The sequence below is a fragment of the Theobroma cacao genome, chromosome 7 (genome assembly GCF_053813885.1).
Source record: "Theobroma cacao isolate CCN51 chromosome 7, ASM5381388v1, whole genome shotgun sequence".
NCBI classification, from domain to species: Eukaryota; Viridiplantae; Streptophyta; class Magnoliopsida; order Malvales; family Malvaceae; genus Theobroma; species Theobroma cacao.
Window position 1 is genome coordinate 1,291,305 of NC_142645.1, and position 18,434 is coordinate 1,309,738.

At 35.4% G+C, this 18,434-nt stretch overlaps 3 protein-coding genes across 4 annotated transcripts; 2 read left to right on the top strand and 1 right to left on the bottom strand.

Moving 5' to 3' along the window:
- Positions 1–126: 126 nt before the first annotated feature.
- Positions 127–867, bottom strand: LOC18593392 (Bifunctional inhibitor/lipid-transfer protein/seed storage 2S albumin superfamily protein). Its single transcript, XM_007020595.3, has 2 exons — positions 388–867; positions 127–296 (listed from the first exon to the last, which is right to left on the bottom strand). The coding sequence occupies exons 1-2, from the start codon at positions 695–697 to the stop codon at positions 292–294; spliced, it is 315 nt and encodes a 104-aa protein (XP_007020657.3). The 5' UTR covers positions 698–867; the 3' UTR covers positions 127–291.
- Positions 868–3,271: 2,404 nt separating this feature from the next.
- On the top strand, positions 3,272–9,733 carry LOC18593393 (fimbrin-1). Its single transcript, XM_007020596.3, has 15 exons — positions 3,272–3,488; positions 3,968–4,251; positions 4,391–4,561; positions 4,816–5,054; positions 5,161–5,332; positions 5,421–5,459; positions 5,613–5,684; positions 5,798–5,914; positions 6,069–6,280; positions 6,800–6,955; positions 7,327–7,526; positions 8,150–8,307; positions 8,393–8,489; positions 8,615–8,706; positions 9,079–9,733. The coding sequence occupies exons 2-15, from the start codon at positions 4,165–4,167 to the stop codon at positions 9,343–9,345; spliced, it is 2,079 nt and encodes a 692-aa protein (XP_007020658.3). The 5' UTR covers positions 3,272–3,488; positions 3,968–4,164; the 3' UTR covers positions 9,346–9,733.
- Positions 9,734–10,512: 779 nt separating this feature from the next.
- EDM2 (ENHANCED DOWNY MILDEW 2) lies at positions 10,513–18,298 on the top strand. 2 transcript variants are annotated; one of them, XM_018125103.2, is made up of 18 exons: positions 10,513–10,617; positions 10,858–11,283; positions 11,398–11,494; positions 11,727–11,780; positions 11,909–12,154; positions 12,241–12,339; positions 12,593–12,840; positions 12,946–13,035; positions 13,118–13,666; positions 13,818–13,986; positions 14,074–14,175; positions 14,516–14,608; positions 15,414–15,455; positions 15,920–16,030; positions 16,290–16,361; positions 16,453–16,571; positions 16,657–16,729; positions 16,834–18,298. In XM_018125103.2, the coding sequence occupies exons 2-18, from the start codon at positions 10,865–10,867 to the stop codon at positions 18,175–18,177; spliced, it is 3,927 nt and encodes a 1,308-aa protein (XP_017980592.2). In that variant the 5' UTR covers positions 10,513–10,617; positions 10,858–10,864; the 3' UTR covers positions 18,178–18,298. The 2 variants fall into 2 exon arrangements, with proteins under 2 accessions (XP_017980592.2, XP_017980593.2); XM_018125104.2 differs by having other exon boundaries at positions 13,818–13,965.
- The last annotated feature ends 136 nt before the right edge of the window (positions 18,299–18,434 follow it).

The window sequence follows — 18,434 nt, forward strand, 5'->3', positions numbered from 1 at the left end:
TTTCTCTTCTTGCTGGTGCTTCTAGGTGATGACGCCATCTATGCTTAATGGTCGACTGCCTTATAAAGGCGTCGACTCTAACTGTGGAGCATTTATCACTCTTTAACGTCAAAAACAACGAAGAAATGGGAAGATATTGAAGTGATTGCAACAAAGAAGAAAAATAGTACAAATTACATAAACTTCCAATACAAATTATATCTCAACATGATTTGAATCGAAATCTTCAGCATGTGTTGAAAAGAAAATTGCCCCAAGGAAACATTGAAGTGGATGTGAGCTTGTAGTTCTTCAGACTGCGAGCAACAACAAAATACATCAGTTATAATTTAGAAAGCAACTTAGCATCACTTCATCATTACGAGAACTGCTCTGTCAAGAACTTACCCTTGCATTGTGGTGGTGTGCGAAGATTACACTTCTTAGGCAATGCAAATGCGCGGGCAGGGTCAATCTCGAAGGCAGGGAGAGCCTCCTTGAACTTGCAGAGACAAGTCAAGTTGGCCTGTTTCATCAAACCACAGCATTCCTTGGTTGGTGGTGGAGGGTATTTCCCGGTGACCGCCGGCCGGCACAAGTTCAGCTTGGTCAGGGCAATGTTACATACGGTTGGCTCGTTGGTGGTTCCTTCCACCAATGCAATGAGCAACATCACTGCCAGGCAATGCACCAGAAGTCTCTCACCTGCCATGGCCATTTCTCCTGCCTCAAGAACTATCCCTGAATCCAATGCCAAGTTAACAGCCCTTGCTCTAGAATCAATTACTTATAGGAATCTCCTGAAGCATATGGTTCTATAAATGTCATGTGAATCCAGTCTGTAGGAGAGTCACGAGAGGGCTGTTTGCTCGGTAACCAACAAAGTTCCATGAAGAATATTTTCCATGGATTCTGAATTAAAAAAAGAAGAATGTCGGTTTGATCTTTCTTTGTTAAGATTGAGAAAATCTGGGCTTGTTCTTTTCCTGGTCATGTATTTCATGGGAATCTTTTCACATGGAATTTCAATGCTCATCCATGCCAAAGGGTCAGTATTCATTGAATTAACTGAATTTTCAATAAAAAAAAAAGTCCAAACGGATTTCAGACGGAACCTATATCTAAATTAATCAAATTCAATCAATTTTAAATAAATTCAAGTTTAGTTAGTTTGATAAATTTTATATATCTAAAATCGATGAAAATGATTGAAATTAATAAAATTAAATTAATCGAATTCATTCAATTTTATTCACTGGAAGGAGTTTTGAGTAAGAACTCTTCTATAGTATTAAGCTTAGGTCCAAACAATTAAAATGTAATTAGATTTCAATGGGCTGTCAAAAGACATAGAGCTATCCGCCATTCTTTTAAGCTTTAATTAGAATTAGCATCTAAATCGATTAATCCTCACCATAAAATCAAATAAAAAAAAAAAATTTTCATGCAGAAATGATAATAGATATTTACGAATATCTGATTCGATTATATAAATATTTAAACTGAATTCGAAATTCGATGTATCACCCCTTGAATGCTCGTATATATGCCCACAGGGTAGCAAATCAATGCACCTTATCCCTTAAAAGAATGGCAGTATCTTCTTGTCCCTTTCCAAACACAATAGGATGTCGTGCAAGGCACATGGATAAGATTTGGAATTAAGTATATATGAATGAAGGTCGGTTTGGTCGGTAGCTGGTTGTTAAAAAGGAGATAATAATGTGTATCAACATTGAAATTGAATGCTTCATTCATCCAATGGCTCTTCTTTAAAAAAAATTTACAAACAAATAGATTATTATCGAGATTAAAACATAGATTATAACTAAATACGCAGATAAGGACAGTAATCCTAATAAATTGTTATCAAAATTAAGACGTAAATTATAATCAAATACGTAAACATATATAATGATCTTAACAAATTATTATTAAGATTAAAACGTAAATTATAACCAAATACGCAGACAGGGATAGTAATTTTACTAATCTACCTATAACGTATTACTTTATTTACGAAACATGTGAAATCTAAAAACGTGTCAACGGACAAACTGTGCACCTAAAATTATTTTGGGTTTACATGATTTTTTTTTTGTTTTTTATATAAATATGTGGAGAGCATATGGGTTGTGGGGGACAAAGGGACCACTAGTTGGATCCAATTTATTTCCCATCATGGGGTTAAGATGGGGACAATCTTCACTCATTTGGCAATCAAAATTCTAGATTTGGGCAGCTTTATTTTTTACCCAATAAACTATGCCATATAGTTGAATTATTTAATCAAAAAATTATCTAATTTGTATATTACTTTTTGACCATACCAATGTAATCACAATAAAGTATTTGGCCCCAAATTCTTTGGTCCACACCCTATTTTATCTAATTGAAAATTAACAAAACCAAAAAAGTCGTATTTATTTTATATAATATGAAACTTATTCATTAATATTTTTATTCCAAATTATTATTTTATATATCAATTAAAAATTTTAAATTTCATTATTCAATTTTTATATTAATTTATTATTTTTTAATATAACACGTTTTTCGCATACAATATTTTAAAAATTTCAACAACAATGTATAAGATATAATTTTTTTTCTTAAGAATTATTAAGATTTACACTTTGGGTTTTATTTCTTTTATTTTTGAAATGTTTAAAAATGATTTTTTTTCATTTCGAGACATTGAATACTCTTTTTTTTCATATTAAAATGTATTAAATGTTTTACATATATCAAATTTTAATATAAAATATAATAAAATTAAAGATTCTTTTATTTAATTTTTGTGAAAATTAAAAAAATTTAATGACAAAGAAAATAGAGCTGTAATTAATTTAATACAAGAATTAATCATAATTAATTATAGTAATTATTGTCTTTCATCATCACAAACTATTTTTGCTCATTGAATTTTTGACAACTCTTTAAGTTGAAGTATATATAATATTGTACTATATTATATTGAATAAGTAGTGAAATTACAATAAAGTTCTCTACCAAAAAATAAAAAAGTACAAAAATTGTAGCCAAAAGTTCGTTGCACAAGATCCCAAACTCCACCTCCAGGCCCCATGTGGACACGTGTCCTGTCAGATTGCTGATCTGTCAAACAATCAAAGCGAGTTCGTTTTCTTTGCAATACTCTCAGAAACACCAAAATCTTAAAGAAAGAACAGAATCAAATCTGTTTCAAAGTCAGTCCTGTTCTCTTCTGTCATCGAGGTAAAAACTAAAAACGGTTTTTTTTTGTTTTTTATTTTTTTTTATTTTCCTCCTTTTCACTTTGCTCTTCTTGGAAGAAAAATTGATCCTTTCTCTCTCTACAGCCCCATTCCTCTCTCTCTCTCTCTATAAATAAATATAAGTATACATTTGTTTAATTCTTTAAATGGTTATTGGTTGTGTAAATTTTGATGTGGTGTAAAGTCAAAAACTTTGAGAGAGGAACTGAATTTGTTTTTTGAAACAACAGGAAGAATCCTTTTTTTTAACAGGTAAGTATTTCTGGGTTTGCTTTGTTTTAATGTTTTCTTTATTGGGTTTTCATTTTTTTTAGGGGAGTTTTCTTTGTGTTTCATAATTGGTTTTTCCTGTTGAATTATCTTTGTTTTGCATTTTGGTCAAATGAGGTTTTAAAGTTTGGCCAGTTTTCAATTTTGGAACAAAATTAGTTATCTTGGTGGCGGTTTCTTGGATTTCCAATTTTTTTGTGATGCTCTTGGTGATTGGTATAACTTAAAAGCAATCTATGGCGATGGCTTTATGATGGGTTCTTGTTAGTACTAATGTTTATGGGATCTAAAGTCGAGTTCTGGATTTGGATTTTTGATTTTTAGACTATTCTTTTTGATTAGTTTGTATGTGTGAGGGACAAAGGAATTGGATTTTCATGATTGATATAAGTTTAAAGCAATCTATGTGGATAGTTTCATGATCTAAAGCTGAGTCATTGATTTGGTTTTTGGATTTTTAGATTCTGGGCTTGAGGAATCTTGTTGGAAGGTTTAGCTACTCGGGTGTTGTTTTGAAGAGGAAATTCAGGAGTGTAATTTGAATCCTGCTTTGGTCAGGAGTGTAATCTGAGTCCTGCATTGGATTCTGGGTTCAGTTGTAATTTCGAGAATAAATTTTGGTAGAATTTGCTTTTCTTTGCTTGGCTAATCTGTAGATATGTCTAGTTTTGTTGGTGTTCTTGTCTCTGATCAATGGCTTCAAAGCCAATTCACACAAGTTGAGCTTCGCAGCCTTAAATCCAAGGTAGGCATACTTTGCTCCCTCCTCATCTGCTTATTGCTTCAACTATTGTATTATTATTCAATTTTATTGTTACTTTTTGTGAATGTAATTTGATTGAATTTTAACTGTCTTTTCTTTTTTTTATTTTTATGATTTCTAGTTTGTTTCAGTAAAGAACCAAAATGGTAAAGTCACAGTTGGGGATTTGCCGTCCTTGATGGTAAAATTGAAGGCTTTTAGTACCATGTTGACTGAGGACGAGATTAGGCAGATATTGGATGAATCCTATAGTGACATGAGCAATGAAATTGATTTTGAAACGTTCCTCAGGGTGAGTCATGTATATATATATATATATATATATATCTGCTAATGCATGCTCTCAGTTGTATTCTTTTTCACTGCAATTAACAGCGTGATATTGTAACATATGGAAAAAAGGAATCATTTGCTTCAGTCAAACTTATATGGCAGTTTACATTCTGTTAAGTTGCATACAAGTGGGAATTATAAACTTTAACTCTGGCCAATACTGGAATCCATTGAAGGGGGCTAACATTTTGATTGGTCGCATGGAATGAGCAGGTGTATTTAAATTTGCAAGGTCAAGCTACAGGAAAATTGGGTGGTCCAAAAAATTCATCATCCTTCCTAAAGGCCTCCACAACCACTCTTCTTCACACAATCAGTGAATCAGAAAAAGCCTCTTATGTTACACACATAAACATTTATCTTGGGGATGACCCATTTTTAAAGCAGTTTCTTCCCCTGGATTCAACTACGAATGACCTTTTCAATCTTGCAAAAGATGGAGTACTTTTATGGTATTTTTATGGGGTGTGCTCCATTATGCATTTGCTTTTTTTTTTTGTTGTTTCAATCTGGTACAGAGTGGTGGCACTGATTCTGTTCTGTCTTGTATTTTTGCAGTAAGCTTATCAATGTTGCTGTGCCTGGAACAATAGATGAACGAGCGATCAACACAAAAAGGGTACTTAACCCATGGGAGAGGAATGAGAACCATACCCTTTGTCTCAACTCTGCCAAGGCTATTGGCTGCACAGTGGTAAACATTGGCACACAGGACTTGGTTGAAGGAAGGGTTAGTACAGAAAAACAGTTACCTATGTGAGTTAGGATGAAATATTCTGATAATATGATGGTTTTCATCTTGATTATTTTTATTGCAGCCTCATCTCTTACTTGGGTTGATCTCTCAAATTATAAAGGTGGGCATCTAAATTTCATCTCTATTATTTATGTGCAATTACTTGTATTGGCTTTAAACTGTCTTGATAGACTGAGAAAACTAGGATGGTAACTTAAGACAAATTGTTATTAGGTACTCTTTTTCTCATCCTTACTATCTGTGACCACTGCAGATCCAACTGTTAGCAGATCTCAACCTTAAGAAGACACCTCAGCTTGTGGAATTGGTGGAGGATAGCAATTCAGTAATACATCTGTTTATCATGTGATTGATCTTTAGCTAAGAATAAATACTTGAAATAAACATGTTTTAAACAAATGGATTGATTGTTTCCCTTTGAATTTTTGTAACTTGCAGGATGTTGAGGAACTTATGGGGTTAGCTCCTGAGAAGGTTCTACTAAAATGGATGAATTTCCATTTAAATAAAGCAGGCTATGAGAAAACTGTTACAAATTTTTCCTCAGATGTGAAGGTATTTGACTACATTAATATTACATTTAGTGCAAGGGTATGATAAACTGATACAGTGGATTGAGGTGGATGCTTATACATCAATTAGATGCTTTGCTCTATTTTACTTGCATTGATAATTTGATATGTTTTTACTTATTTTCTCATACTTGCAGGATGCAAAAGCCTATGCTTACCTGCTTAATGTTCTGGCACCAGAGCACTGCAATCCATTGACCCTTGATACTAAGGATGCTGCCGAAAGGGCTAAACTAGTACTTGACCATGCAGAGAGAATGGGCTGCAAACGATATTTGAGCCCAAAAGACATTCTTGAGGGCTCACCAAACTTGAATCTTGCATTTGTGGCTCAAATCTTTCATCAAAGGTGAGAAACCACAAACCTTGCAGTTGTAACACAAACCTTTTAGGAGTTTTCTTTTTTTTTTTTAATCTTTTCAGTTTAGTAGTATTTCTCATAGAAGACTGTTTTCTGATCAAATCTGGAGCTCACTCCACTCTAAGAGGTTATAGGAGTAGGCTGTGATCTTGTTCCTTATAAAATTGTTAATATAAAATTAATAGGAGTCAAGATGCGTGGATTTTGCTCATGTACTATAGGTCATGAATGGCTTTTTGGTAACGTCTTGCATGTTACTAGTGGTTCTCTGCCATCCATAGTTTTTTGCTAGAACAGATTGGGAGAAGGTCTATGATTTGATATTAAAACAGTTTGGCTGTGGTATTCCCAATGGTTTGCTTACAATGGTTTTCCTGTGTCTTCAATCCTTTTATCATGTCGGTGCTTTAGGTTGTTTACTGGGTTAGTAACATTAAGTCTGCTTTTTGCTCTTTACATGCTGTCTAGTTCTATAATTGAGAAAGAAAAACATGTGTGCTTTCGCAGGAATGGCCTGAGTACAGATAGCAAAAAGATTTCTTTTGCAGAAAGGATGACTGATGATGTGCAAATTTCCAGAGAAGAGAGATGTTTTCGACTATGGATCAACAGTCTTGGAATTGAGAGTTATGTTAATAATGTCTTTGAGGATGTCAGAACTGGGTAAGTGTTCCTCTTCGTTGATGTAGTTAAAATGATCGATTTTCATGCATTATCCCTATTGTAGATTTGCTGCAAATATTACAAAGAAGGTTTAGGTTTTGAAATCCTTCTGAGAAAGTTGAAACCATGAAAGCATCAGGTTTATTGCTTGTCCTTTCTCTTAGGGCGAGGTTATGTGTGCATTTTTAATGTCCAAGAGGGCATACATGTATTTTTTTCATTGCCAAGCTGATGGCACTTTTTGCATATGTTTCAACACTTTCAACTTAAGTTTGTTTCCGTCATATTAATTTATGATGATCTTTGAAGGGAGGTAGCTTTGTAATTCCAATATCAGCAATTTCGAAGTTAAAAGCTTGATTTTGATGCAGATGGATACTTTTGGAGGTGCTCGATAAGGTTTCTCCTGGATCAGTCAACTGGAAGCATGCAACAAAACCTCCAATTAAGTTTCCATTTAGAAAAGTAGAGAACTGCAACCAAGTGGTAAAGATTGGGAAGCACTTGAAATTTTCCGTTGTGAATGTTGGTGGAAATGATATAGTGCAAGGAAATAAAAAACTCATAGTTGGTAATCTCCTCTGGCTTGTTTTCCTTGCATTCATATGATTTCCTTCACAGCTTGGCATGTTTTGCCTCCATTACAACCTTCAACCTTGTTTTACACTCATACGTATATTTTAATAGAAAGAATCTATATCAGGTGTAAATTGACTACATCTACCTGTATGCAAATGATCACAAGTTGCTTTTCATCTTTTGGTGTATCTTGCTTTCTGTTTATAATTTGATTTAGCTGTTGTTTTAATTGGAAATTAATCCGTAAAGTGAGGGAAAGGCAAGCAATTTGAAAATTTTAACTTTTGCATGTTTTCAGGTTGTACTAATGGATTCCCCTTCCCCACTTTCCCCCTTTAGTAAGAGAACTTCAGGGGTATACTTCTTGGTCCTGAATATCCTGTCATAATATATTTGAGCTTTCTTCATTCTGTACTTAGCTTTCGTGTAAAGTTGGTGGTTACTTGCGACATGTTGTCAGGAATTATTTGCACTATATTTTTTTATTTATTCTTTGTTAAATGCTTGGCTAAATATATATAACCTTTTGTTGTTTGATATTGGCAAAGATTTTCAGCTTAAAGTTGAATGTTGGATGGTTGTGCAAATGCTCAAAATGGTTTACATGTGTTACAGCATTCCTATGGCAATTGATGAGGTTTAATATGCTTCAACTTCTGAAGAGTTTGAGATCCCGCTCCCGAGGAAAGGAGATAACTGATGCTGATATCATAAATTGGGCAAACAGGAAAGTCAGAAGTACAGGAAGAACTACTCAAATTGAAAGCTTCAAGGTTTTACAATGATTGGCATTTTTCTTTGGTATTAACGATCATACTTAAGAGTTGAGAATGATTTATACATTATTTTAAATTGCAGGATAAGAGCCTTTCCAATGGACTGTTTTTCCTTGAGCTTCTAAGTGCCGTGGAGCCAAGAGTGGTGAACTGGAACCTTGTGACTAAGGGTGAAAGTGGTATGATATCTTGCTAACTGGAATTATTTATACTTAGAAAGGAGCGAATGAGTTCTCTTGCTTCGTCTGAGAAATGCCAAGATTGAGCTGAACTTTAACACTTCTTGTCCCTGTTGGAATTATAGATGAGGAGAAGAGGTTGAATGCAACATATATCATAAGCGTGGCTCGAAAGATTGGGTGCTCCATTTTCTTGTTGCCTGAGGACATCATGGAGGTATGGGTGCAACTGTGCTAGGTCATTTACTTCTTCATTGCATTGTCAGATTGATGCATTAGTCTCCGCAACTTTGTCAAGCTATTAAGTAATGAGAACATAAATAATTGAATTGCATGAATTTTTGTTTCTCTTAGAGCTACTACTTGTAGCATTCAAAGAGAGAACTAAAATGAGGAAAATAGAATTAGCACAATTCCATAGGCATGCAAGCCACAATGTGAATCTCGAATTCACATCTCTACAACGAATAGGAATTAGGAAATGGATTAGATCCCTACTCCTCTAATCAGTTTTAGATATTGCAAGCTTTTCCTGAGTAAATTGACTATGTAGAGTTCAGAAATGAATGCTCTTCTTTTGGTATGGCAGGTAAACCAGAAAATGATCCTCACTCTAACAGCCAGCATAATGTACTGGTGCCTTCAACATGCAGCGGAAGAGGGTGAGACAATTCTCTCCCCTGCTAATGGCAACGGTAGTATCAATACGCTAGATGCATCTCCAGCACCATCTGTTAGTGGTGAAGACGAAAGCTCCTCGCTGTGTGGTGAGATCTCAAGCTTAACCATCGATGATGCTGCCTCAGACATTACAGTCTCATCTCAAGCCGAGAATGAAGATACTCCTGTTGAATAGTCAATATTGAATTGCAACTATTTACCTCCCATACATGATCAGGACAGACAGAAGGGATAAAGAGTGAATATGGTTGCAGGCAAGGTAGAGCTTATGCCCCCATTAAATGAAGAAAAAAGGCAGATGGCGCATCTACTCATCCACCAAGACCTGGAAAAGGATTGCTTTACTTTCTTTCGTTCTTTTATTCTTTTTCATTGAAAAGATAGGGAGGAGGAAAATTCCTCCCTGAAACACAGTAAAATGAAAAAAAAAAAAAAGGGTTCTGAACCGGCTACGTTTTTTAAAAAGAAGAGATGCCGGCGGGGACATACTTTTTAGTCGTTTAGATAATATTCTTTGACATTAATAGCATAAATATCATAAATGGTATACTCTTACTTCTGAATACTGTTTATCAATTCAAAGATTGGGCCAAGTTTCTTCAAATTTACAACCATATTGGGTTATAAATTTGCAGCTTGGAAACAGGATTCCAGGGGAAAGACACCCCTTTATCTTGGTGCTCTTAGCTCTATGGTTATGAAAGGAACATTCATGGAGGTTTTTCCAGGAAATGTTGATTCATGATTAAGGATAGTTGAGCTCAAAGTCCATCTATTCATAGAAAGTTTTTATGGGTGTCTTAGATTGATGTGATTGCATGTTTTCCTGCATATTAACCCTATATTTAGAAAGTTTGAAGATTAGATTTATTTTTTGTTTTTTATGGTGAAAATGCTTATTTTTATATTTATTTATTTTTAAAAAATTGATAACAAAAATTAGTAAATACGATTAATAGAACTGTCGATCATAATCATTTTCTTAAATGGATAAAACTGTGAAGGCTTTATTCTATAAATTTAAACAAATAATAAATCGAATCTTGAAATAAGAAATTCGATTTACGTTAGATTTATAAAATATAAATTTTGAATCTTATACTGAGCATTTATCATTTCTCGAGTTTTTTTTTTTTTTTTTAATTTTGTTGTTTTATTAGTTTCGAGATTGACTCGAACTTTCAAGAATGCTCGAGATTAAATTAAAATTTTAGTATCAAAAAGTCGGTTTTGATTTTAATTCTTAGGCCAGACTCAAATTAAAGCCCAAAACAGAGCCCAAAGTCAAGAGATTTATAAGCCCAAATCCAAACTTCAAAACTTCCTTCTTATTTATTTATGTATTTTTTTATTTTTAAATCTTCCCAAGCTCCAAAAATTCTGAAGATAGTCAGGAACTGAAAAGCGCGAAAGTTCTAGGGTTTTTGGCCTTTGAATATCTTCTCTGGTACTAATTTTTCTTTCTTCGTTTTGTTTTCAATCTTTTCTCTTCTTTTTAACATACTGATTGATATAAGAATGCCGTTTGTTTCCCGAGAATATTCACAACAAAAAGAAAGGAAAAGAACTTTCTGGTTTTCCGTTTATTTGAAAAAGAATTGTGTTTTTTTTTCCCTTTCTCGTTTCCTAGTAGGAATCGATTGCTTTTGATTTTTTTTAATTTTTATTTTTTTTTAAATTTGATCAGAGTGGAAATGGCGTTTTCTGATGAAGAAGAAGAAGAGAGTTTACTCCGTTCCGTCTCGAACTACTACTTCGATGATGAGAAAGACGAGGCGGTTTCCTTTTCTGAGTTGCCACTTCAATTGGGGGGCAAAGAAAGCTTAATTAATGGAGCCATAAAGAAACTGCTTCTGAGAGGAACAGCCGATGACGGGCTCTTGACAATTTGCAAGCTTGTCACTGCGTGGAAATTTGATTTGTCTAATTTTGGGAAGCCGGAGATTTTGGTTTTAAGTAAAGAAAACGGGTGGATTAAGCTACAAAAGCCCAGAAAGAGCTTTGAGCCTGTAATTAGGAGCGTTTTGATAACGGTTCATTGCTTGCATCTTCTTAGTTGGAATCCGGATTTGTCAAGGAAATCGTTGTGGGATCAGTTAGCTAAAGCTTTTAGGTAGTTTATTAGTCCTATTGGGTGTTGGGTGTTTGTTTCTCTTTTTTCCTTCAGAATGTGCTATGTTTTCAAGTATGATGGTTAATGGGTTTTTCTTTTTTCTGTTGTTTGCAGCTTGTATGAGGTGAAGCCTTCACAAAACGATTTGGTGGATCACAGGGAGTTGATTTGTGAGGCTGTTAAAAGTACTGCTTCGTTAGCAAAATCCAAGGTTTGTATGTAATTTGGTAATATTCTGTTGGTGCATTCAAATGTTATTTGTTACTGGATGATGTGGGAGTTGTTTTTAGCATGTCTTAATCTGAAATGGATTTTATATCATGGTTCTTTGATTTGTAAAACCTGAGAGGCACATATTAGGGATGGTAGTTATTTCAAATGATGCTGCTATCTTTCTGGTTTTTTCTACAATTGAATTCAATGAAGGTATATGTTTTGAACAGTTTTTGCATACATTTTTGGAGGAGAAGCCCATAAAGAGGAAACTTGCTGATGAGGTTGGACATTTCCACTTATACATATGCCTTTTCTTGGTTTATTACTCCTTCAAATCTGATTATTCTCTTACTTTATGTCTTTCACTAAATTACATTATTTTGAGCAAGTCTACCTAGTGATCATCCAGGATGTTCGAGCCACATCAATTTCTGGATTTATAGTTGATGATGCAGATGATGCAGTTGATGGCCCTGAGCAAGATGATTCCAATGACGAGGATGATGAATTGTTTGATTCAGTTTGTGCCTTTTGTGACAATGGGGGTGAACTTTTATGTTGTGACGGTAAATGCTTGAGATCATTTCATGCAACTGTAGAGGCTGGTGAAGAATCTTTCTGCGAATCTCTTGGCTTTACTCAGAAGCAAGTTGAAGTAAGCTAGTGACCCATATTTGCTTAATCGGCTTTTTAGTTTGTTGTTGTCTATTTTCTAATTATTAAATTCATACTGAATGGCAGGCAATGCAGACTTTCTCATGCAAGAATTGTGAGTATAATAAGCATCAATGCTTTGCATGTGGGAAGTTAGGTTCATCTGATAAGTCCTCTGGTGCAGAGGTATTATATCTAGCAATGTCATTTATCATTTCATGCAACAAAATATTTAGATAATCCAGTTGTAGTGAAATCAACCCTGAACAATAAATATAGATCGGAATTTTTTATTTTTGATTCATCGGCATTGGTCAATTTGTTTTCTCATTGGCCTATTTGTTTTAATGGCATTTTATCTATCAGATTGTTTTCCCTGTGACTAGTTATCATCACTTGCTCCGCAATGGCTCAAAAAAAGTTTCATTTATTTCATCAGGTCTTTCGCTGTAGTAATGCAACCTGTGGCCACTTTTATCATCCACATTGTGTGGCAAAATTGCTCCATAAGGGGGATAAAGTTGCTGCAGAAGAGCATGGGCAAAAAATTTCAGCAGGGGAATTTTTTACATGCCCCATTCATAAATGTTGTGTTTGTCAACAAGGAGAAAACAAGAAGGTTCAGGACCTGCAATTTGCTTTATGTAGACGTTGCCCCACATCATACCACAGGAAATGCTTACCAAGGTACAGCTGAGATTTTTCATCTTTTTATTTATATTTTAAGCACATGTTATCAGAATATGGCACATCTTTAACGGTCTAGTTGGTTGGTCTTTTTGCTTCTACCAGAGAGATTGGATTTGATGATATAGACGAAGAAGGTATTGTAACAAGGGCTTGGGATGGTCTACTTGTCAATCGTGTACTGATATATTGCTTGTAAGTGTTTTAAATGTGTTGTTTTCCTTCTTTGATATGCTTTAGTCGTTTGCTAAATTGTTTATCCTGTTGTTTTGGCTAGAAAACATAAGATCAATGATGAAATTGGGACTCCGGAAAGGGACCATATAAAATTCCCCATTGTTGAAGATAGGAAGATTGCTTTTGATGAAAGGAAGAAGAGAAAGGCATCAGATTTGCCCACAAGTCATGAAAAAGTTGGGTTGAAGAAGAAAAGTTTTGCATTAGAAGACTCTTCATGGGAAAGAACTGCCATGAAAGCAGAAAAGCAGTCGTCTTCTATTGTTAAAGATGGTCAAACTAGCAAAAAGAGTGAAAAAGTTACTCCTGGGACAAATTCCCATAGAAAAGTCAAAGCACCTGGTTCATCCATAAAGCCTTTGAAAGGGAAATTAAATTCTGTGCCAATGAAGGTTGGCAAATCCTCTGCAACTGATCAAAACAGGACCTCCCTGGGTGACAAACTGTTCGCCTTTATGACTCAGAGTGAGCAGGTTAAGCCTGGGAGACAGGATATGCTCAAAGGTGGTAATAAGACTGCCGTGGTCAAGTCTACTGCAAAAAAAATGAGCTCTGGAATGCCTTCATTGGATGCTGACTCTGAGAGAAGGTGGCCTTTTTATTTCTGCTTTAGTTGGTTGTATTTTTCTTGTTTTCTAATATTTAATAACGTAGAAGCAAACTAATGTGATTTGATGTTTTAGTTTATGCATCAAATGGTGCCTTCTGCCTTGTTCTTAGACTTATTCTTTCCAATGTAGATTATTCGCTCTGATGAAAGAGGTTGAATCATCAATAACTTTGGAAGATATCATAGCAAAGCACAAGGTTCCATCCACACATGCATATTCATCAAAAAGTGTTGTAGACAGAACAATTACTCTTGGGAAGATAGAGGGTTCAGTTGATGTATTTCATAATCCCAAACAAGTTTGCTTTATAACTTTTAGCAAAATTATGATTTTACTATGTTTGTGTGTGTTCTTTTCCTTTGAGCCTTTATTCAACTGTTTACAGGCTGTTCGGATGGCTTTAGCAAAACTAGAGGATGGCTGTAATATTGAAGATGCTCAGGCTGTTTGTGAGCCAGAGGTTCTGAACCAGATATTTAAGTGGCAGGTAATTATTTGTAATTATCCTATTACTAGTTACTTTATTAGAGGGTAATCAGTATCCATGACTTCGTTTTTGAAGGACTTTGCATTCTTTGTTCTGCATTCATTATGTTTCATTGGAAAACTAATGGTTGGTTGGGGGATGCATTTGTATCCTATTTATCCTATTTCTTAAAAGAAGAAGATGTGAAATCGTATAAGTAGTCTGTTTCCTTCTTCAAAGTTTCCCTGGACATATGCACTGTGAGTTTATTGCACATAAATGTTTTACAAGTTGCCATTTAGTACATTGTCTCATTCTCTCTTTTTCTTGTTCTTGAATCTATTAAAATTATTATTCTCAGAACAAACTCAGAGTATATCTTGCACCTTTTCTAAATGGCATGCGCTACACATCATTTGGTCGCCATTTTACTAAAGTGGACAAACTTAAAGAGGTAAATTGCTCTGTTTTACTTGTGCTTTAGTTCTAATATCTTCTAATTCAATCATTAATATCTGTTTTCTTATTATTATAATTTCCTTGATCCTTTTATGCCTTATGTCATTGTTATGTTGATACATGTAACATTCTGGCTCAATTTTGTTTTATGATATAAGTTATTCTGGTAATCTGCATATGGTCAGTGTTAGATAAATGGATTTTTGGTTTCTGTTAATAAGGTTTGGTTATTCCTTTAAAACTGAAGGAACTTGAAATAGAGGTAAAGCGGGGTTGGATTCCACTGTTTGAATTTGCATGAGTCGTGACCATGTTTTTGTCCATCTAACACATATTTAGTTTCTTGATGTTAGACAGGAGGAGGAATAGGGTCAGGGAGAGGTAGGTGGAAAAATCAGAGAATATTGAGAGAAAGTAGAGGGAGAAAGGGAAAGACTCAAGGAGAAATGGGTGAGAGTACAGGAAAGTGATTTCAATATTCAAAAAGCCAAATTCTTACTGAAACTAATAACAGCAATTGTTTATAAATTATAGTTACAACTCTTAGAATCCTTGTCCTTATGAATAAGGAATTCCACGATGCCCCTTCTTACAAATAAAATCTCATTTTCATGAATAATACTGTCTATTCTTTGACAATAATTTCATTTTGTTCCCTCATTTTATGGTTATTACCTTACATACTCTTGTTAATTGATCCGATTCATTTGTATCTTTTACATGTTCTATTATGGTTTGATGCATCTAGAATTGTTTTGATAGTGCTTGTGAAATGCTAAATTATGGTTTTTATTGTGCAGATTGTTGATAGACTTCATTGGTATGTTCAAGATGGTGATACAGTAAGGGTTTCTGTGTCTACCCCCCCCCCCCCCCCAAAAAAAAAAATCTTTTTATTTTCTCTCTTGCTGGCAATGTTTTAATCTTTTGCTTTTTATGTTTTTGGCACTCAAGTCTATGTGATTACACTGTGATGTTTGCTTCATTATGGAATGTTTCATGCACATTTTTAAGTGAAAAAGATCATGAAAGAAACAAAAAAGAAATATTTTGTTACATCAGTTCTATCAATTCTTGGATATATACAATATAAAATTACCTAGGAAACCATTTACAGTAATTATTCCAAATTCTGATACACCCTATATGGCTGCTGTTTTTATATCCTTGTCAGGAGCTGGAAAAACCACAAACATGTTATTTGTTGACAGTTCCTTCCTTCACCCTATAATGTGCAGCACTATAATAGAAAAGATGAGAAGGAACTTGAGCTGGTTATCTTACTATTGATTATTTCCATGAACAGATTGTCGACTTTTGTTGTGGTGCTAATGATTTTAGTTTACTAATGAAAAGAAAGCTTGAAGAGACAGGGAAGAAGTGCTCATACAAAAACTATGATATTTTCCAAGCAAAGGTATGCTCTACTTTCCTGGATTTTAATGTTATTTTCTAATAAATCAGTTTATGCATTATGAATGTACATCGTGGCTGCCCTAGAGGTCAAGCTCAATATAGTGTCCATCATGGTTTGACAATGGTATTTACTGGTCTTCCTGCATGTGATTAGAGAAGGATCCTGACTGTTTGAATACATCTATAGAGAATCCAGAATCCTTGTTTTTACATGTAAACATTTATCTTTTTGGGGTGGCTGATATTCTTGTCTTTGGCAGAATGATTTTAATTTTGAGAAAAGGGATTGGATGACTGTGAGACCAAAGGAGTTGCCAAGGGGGTCACAATTGGTGAGGGAGTTTTTTTCTCATTTAAGAATTAAAACATGTAAGTGTTCCTGTTTAAATATTTCACATCAATTTTTGTATACCCTTTGAGTAGATAATGGGGCTAAATCCTCCTTTTGGAGTTAAAGCTGGTTTGGCAAACAAGTTTATTAATAAGGCCCTCGAGTTTAACCCAAAGCTTTTGATCCTTATTGTTCCACCAGAAACAGAAAGGTAGTTGTTTCATTTCTTTCTTTCTCTCTCGCATACTTGCTCACTCTCTTTCTCTCAAACACTCACATTTGTTGCCTTTGACCAGGTTGGATAAAAAGAAACTTTTGAAATCTTCTTACGAACTAGTCTGGGAGGATAATCAATTTTTATCTGGAAAGGTAACTAAGATGTTGCTTTGTGCAGTTCCTTGTAGTTGAACTTCAGTGATGTTCTTATTACAGTCTTGTGGTATTGTGGATGATTTTCGTATCTTCTTTTCCAGTCATTTTACCTGCCTGGCTCTGTTGATACAAATGACAAACAAATGGATCAGTGGAATGTGATGGCTCCACCTCTCTATCTTTGGAGTCGTTCTGATTTTTCAGCTATGCACAAGACCGTAGCTGAAAAGCATGGTCACCTACCTAGGGAACCGGAGAGTTCAAATCAGGAAAGAAATATCGATGAAACACACATATCTGAACAGCCATTGGAGGATGACAGTCACTGTAATGATGCTTCTGAGTTGAAAGATCATATGCAAAATCATAAAGTTGAGGAGCGTAGAGAGGAGACATCTGTGACTGTAACTCCAAAAGAATGCTCTCCTCACCAGCAGTGTGAGAGAGAAGGCCAAGACAATCATGGCCATGTGAAGAAGCAATCCAAGGAACCCTTGAGGAAGAAGAAGCATAGAGGGAGAAATCGTGGAAGGAGAACTGATGGAAAATCACCCTTAGATAAACAGAGTGGTGTAAGGACTCCTATAAGTGAGATGCACCGTGGAATTCCTCACTCTTCTCCATCCAATGTGATGGGTGGTAGATACTCAGTGGAAGGTGTCTCCAAATCTCATAGGACGGCACCACTTACTGGGATTGGTGAGAAAGTTCATCGGCATCATACTCCCACCATGCATGGTTCACAGGTGCAGGTTGGAACTTTATACGGTGACACGAGGACCAGCGTCGCTGATGATATGGGAAGAAGATACAGCATAAATAACACCGACCCTTATCCAGTTGGATCCCACAACCTTGGTCATGGACCTTATGCCACTGAAGTAGAGAGAGAAGCTAATATACGGTCAAAAGTTCGCCTCTATGGGCAGGATCCTGATGTATCTACTCAGAGAAATTATCCGGCTGGGTTGGACTCTGCATATGGTCCAGCAGTATCACTGTCAACTCCCTCTTATGTACACCTCGGTGCAACAGTGGATCCCTCCTACAGGATGAATACTTCTGCAATGCAGCGATATGCTCCTCGTCTAGATGAATTGAACTACACAAGGTTCGCTACCCCAGGGCCTGAGCCACCCATGGGAAATCATACAAGGATGGCTACTCCAGGGCCTGAGCCATTCATGGGAAATCACACAAGAATGGCAACTCCAGGGCCTGAGCCACCTATGGGAAATCGCACAAGGATGGGTACTCCAGGGCCTGAGCCACGCATGGGAACTCAAAATGCCTTTTATGATCCAAGAGGCCCTTCCTTTTATGATCTTAGAGGCCCTCCCGTTCCCGATCCTAGAGCCACCCGACCTCCCCACCCAATGGCTTTCGCTCCTGGTCCATACCACCCTTATTCACATCAGAATTCGGCTGGATGGCTCCATGAATAGTTAGTTTCTTATTGTGACAGACTCTAGGATGTCAATCTTCACAAACTTGCTTGTTGGAAGCCATTTAAGATGACTTTGTAAATAGATTGTGTAAAGTTCTATTTTAGATCATTTTGGTGTCCGGTGATTCCTCTCTTTTCTTAGTAGGTATGTATTTACCAACTACTTAAAAGTTAGTCCACAATAGATTTTTAGTTATGTGGGGTTTAGAATCTTAAGTTTGTGCAATCATCAGCTGAAACATGGCTTGTTTACTG

Excerpts from the sequence above, each read along its gene's own strand:
- EDM2 (XM_018125103.2), top strand. The coding sequence starts at position 10,865 with ATGGCGTTTTCTGATGAAGAAGAAGAAGAGAGTTTACTCCGTTCCGTC. Across the intron at positions 11,495-11,726 it reads CTTCGTTAGCAAAATCCAAG|TTTTTGCATACATTTTTGGA; the intron begins GTTTGTATGTAA and ends TGTTTTGAACAG. Across the intron at positions 15,456-15,919 it reads ATGTTCAAGATGGTGATACA|ATTGTCGACTTTTGTTGTGG; the intron begins GTAAGGGTTTCT and ends TTCCATGAACAG.
- LOC18593393 (XM_007020596.3), top strand. The coding sequence starts at position 4,165 with ATGTCTAGTTTTGTTGGTGTTCTTGTCTCTGATCAATGGCTTCAAAGC. Across the intron at positions 5,055-5,160 it reads AAAGATGGAGTACTTTTATG|TAAGCTTATCAATGTTGCTG; the intron begins GTATTTTTATGG and ends GTATTTTTGCAG. Across the intron at positions 5,333-5,420 it reads AGGACTTGGTTGAAGGAAGG|CCTCATCTCTTACTTGGGTT; the intron begins GTTAGTACAGAA and ends TTTTTATTGCAG.
- LOC18593392 (XM_007020595.3), bottom strand. The coding sequence starts at position 697 with ATGGCCATGGCAGGTGAGAGACTTCTGGTGCATTGCCTGGCAGTGATG.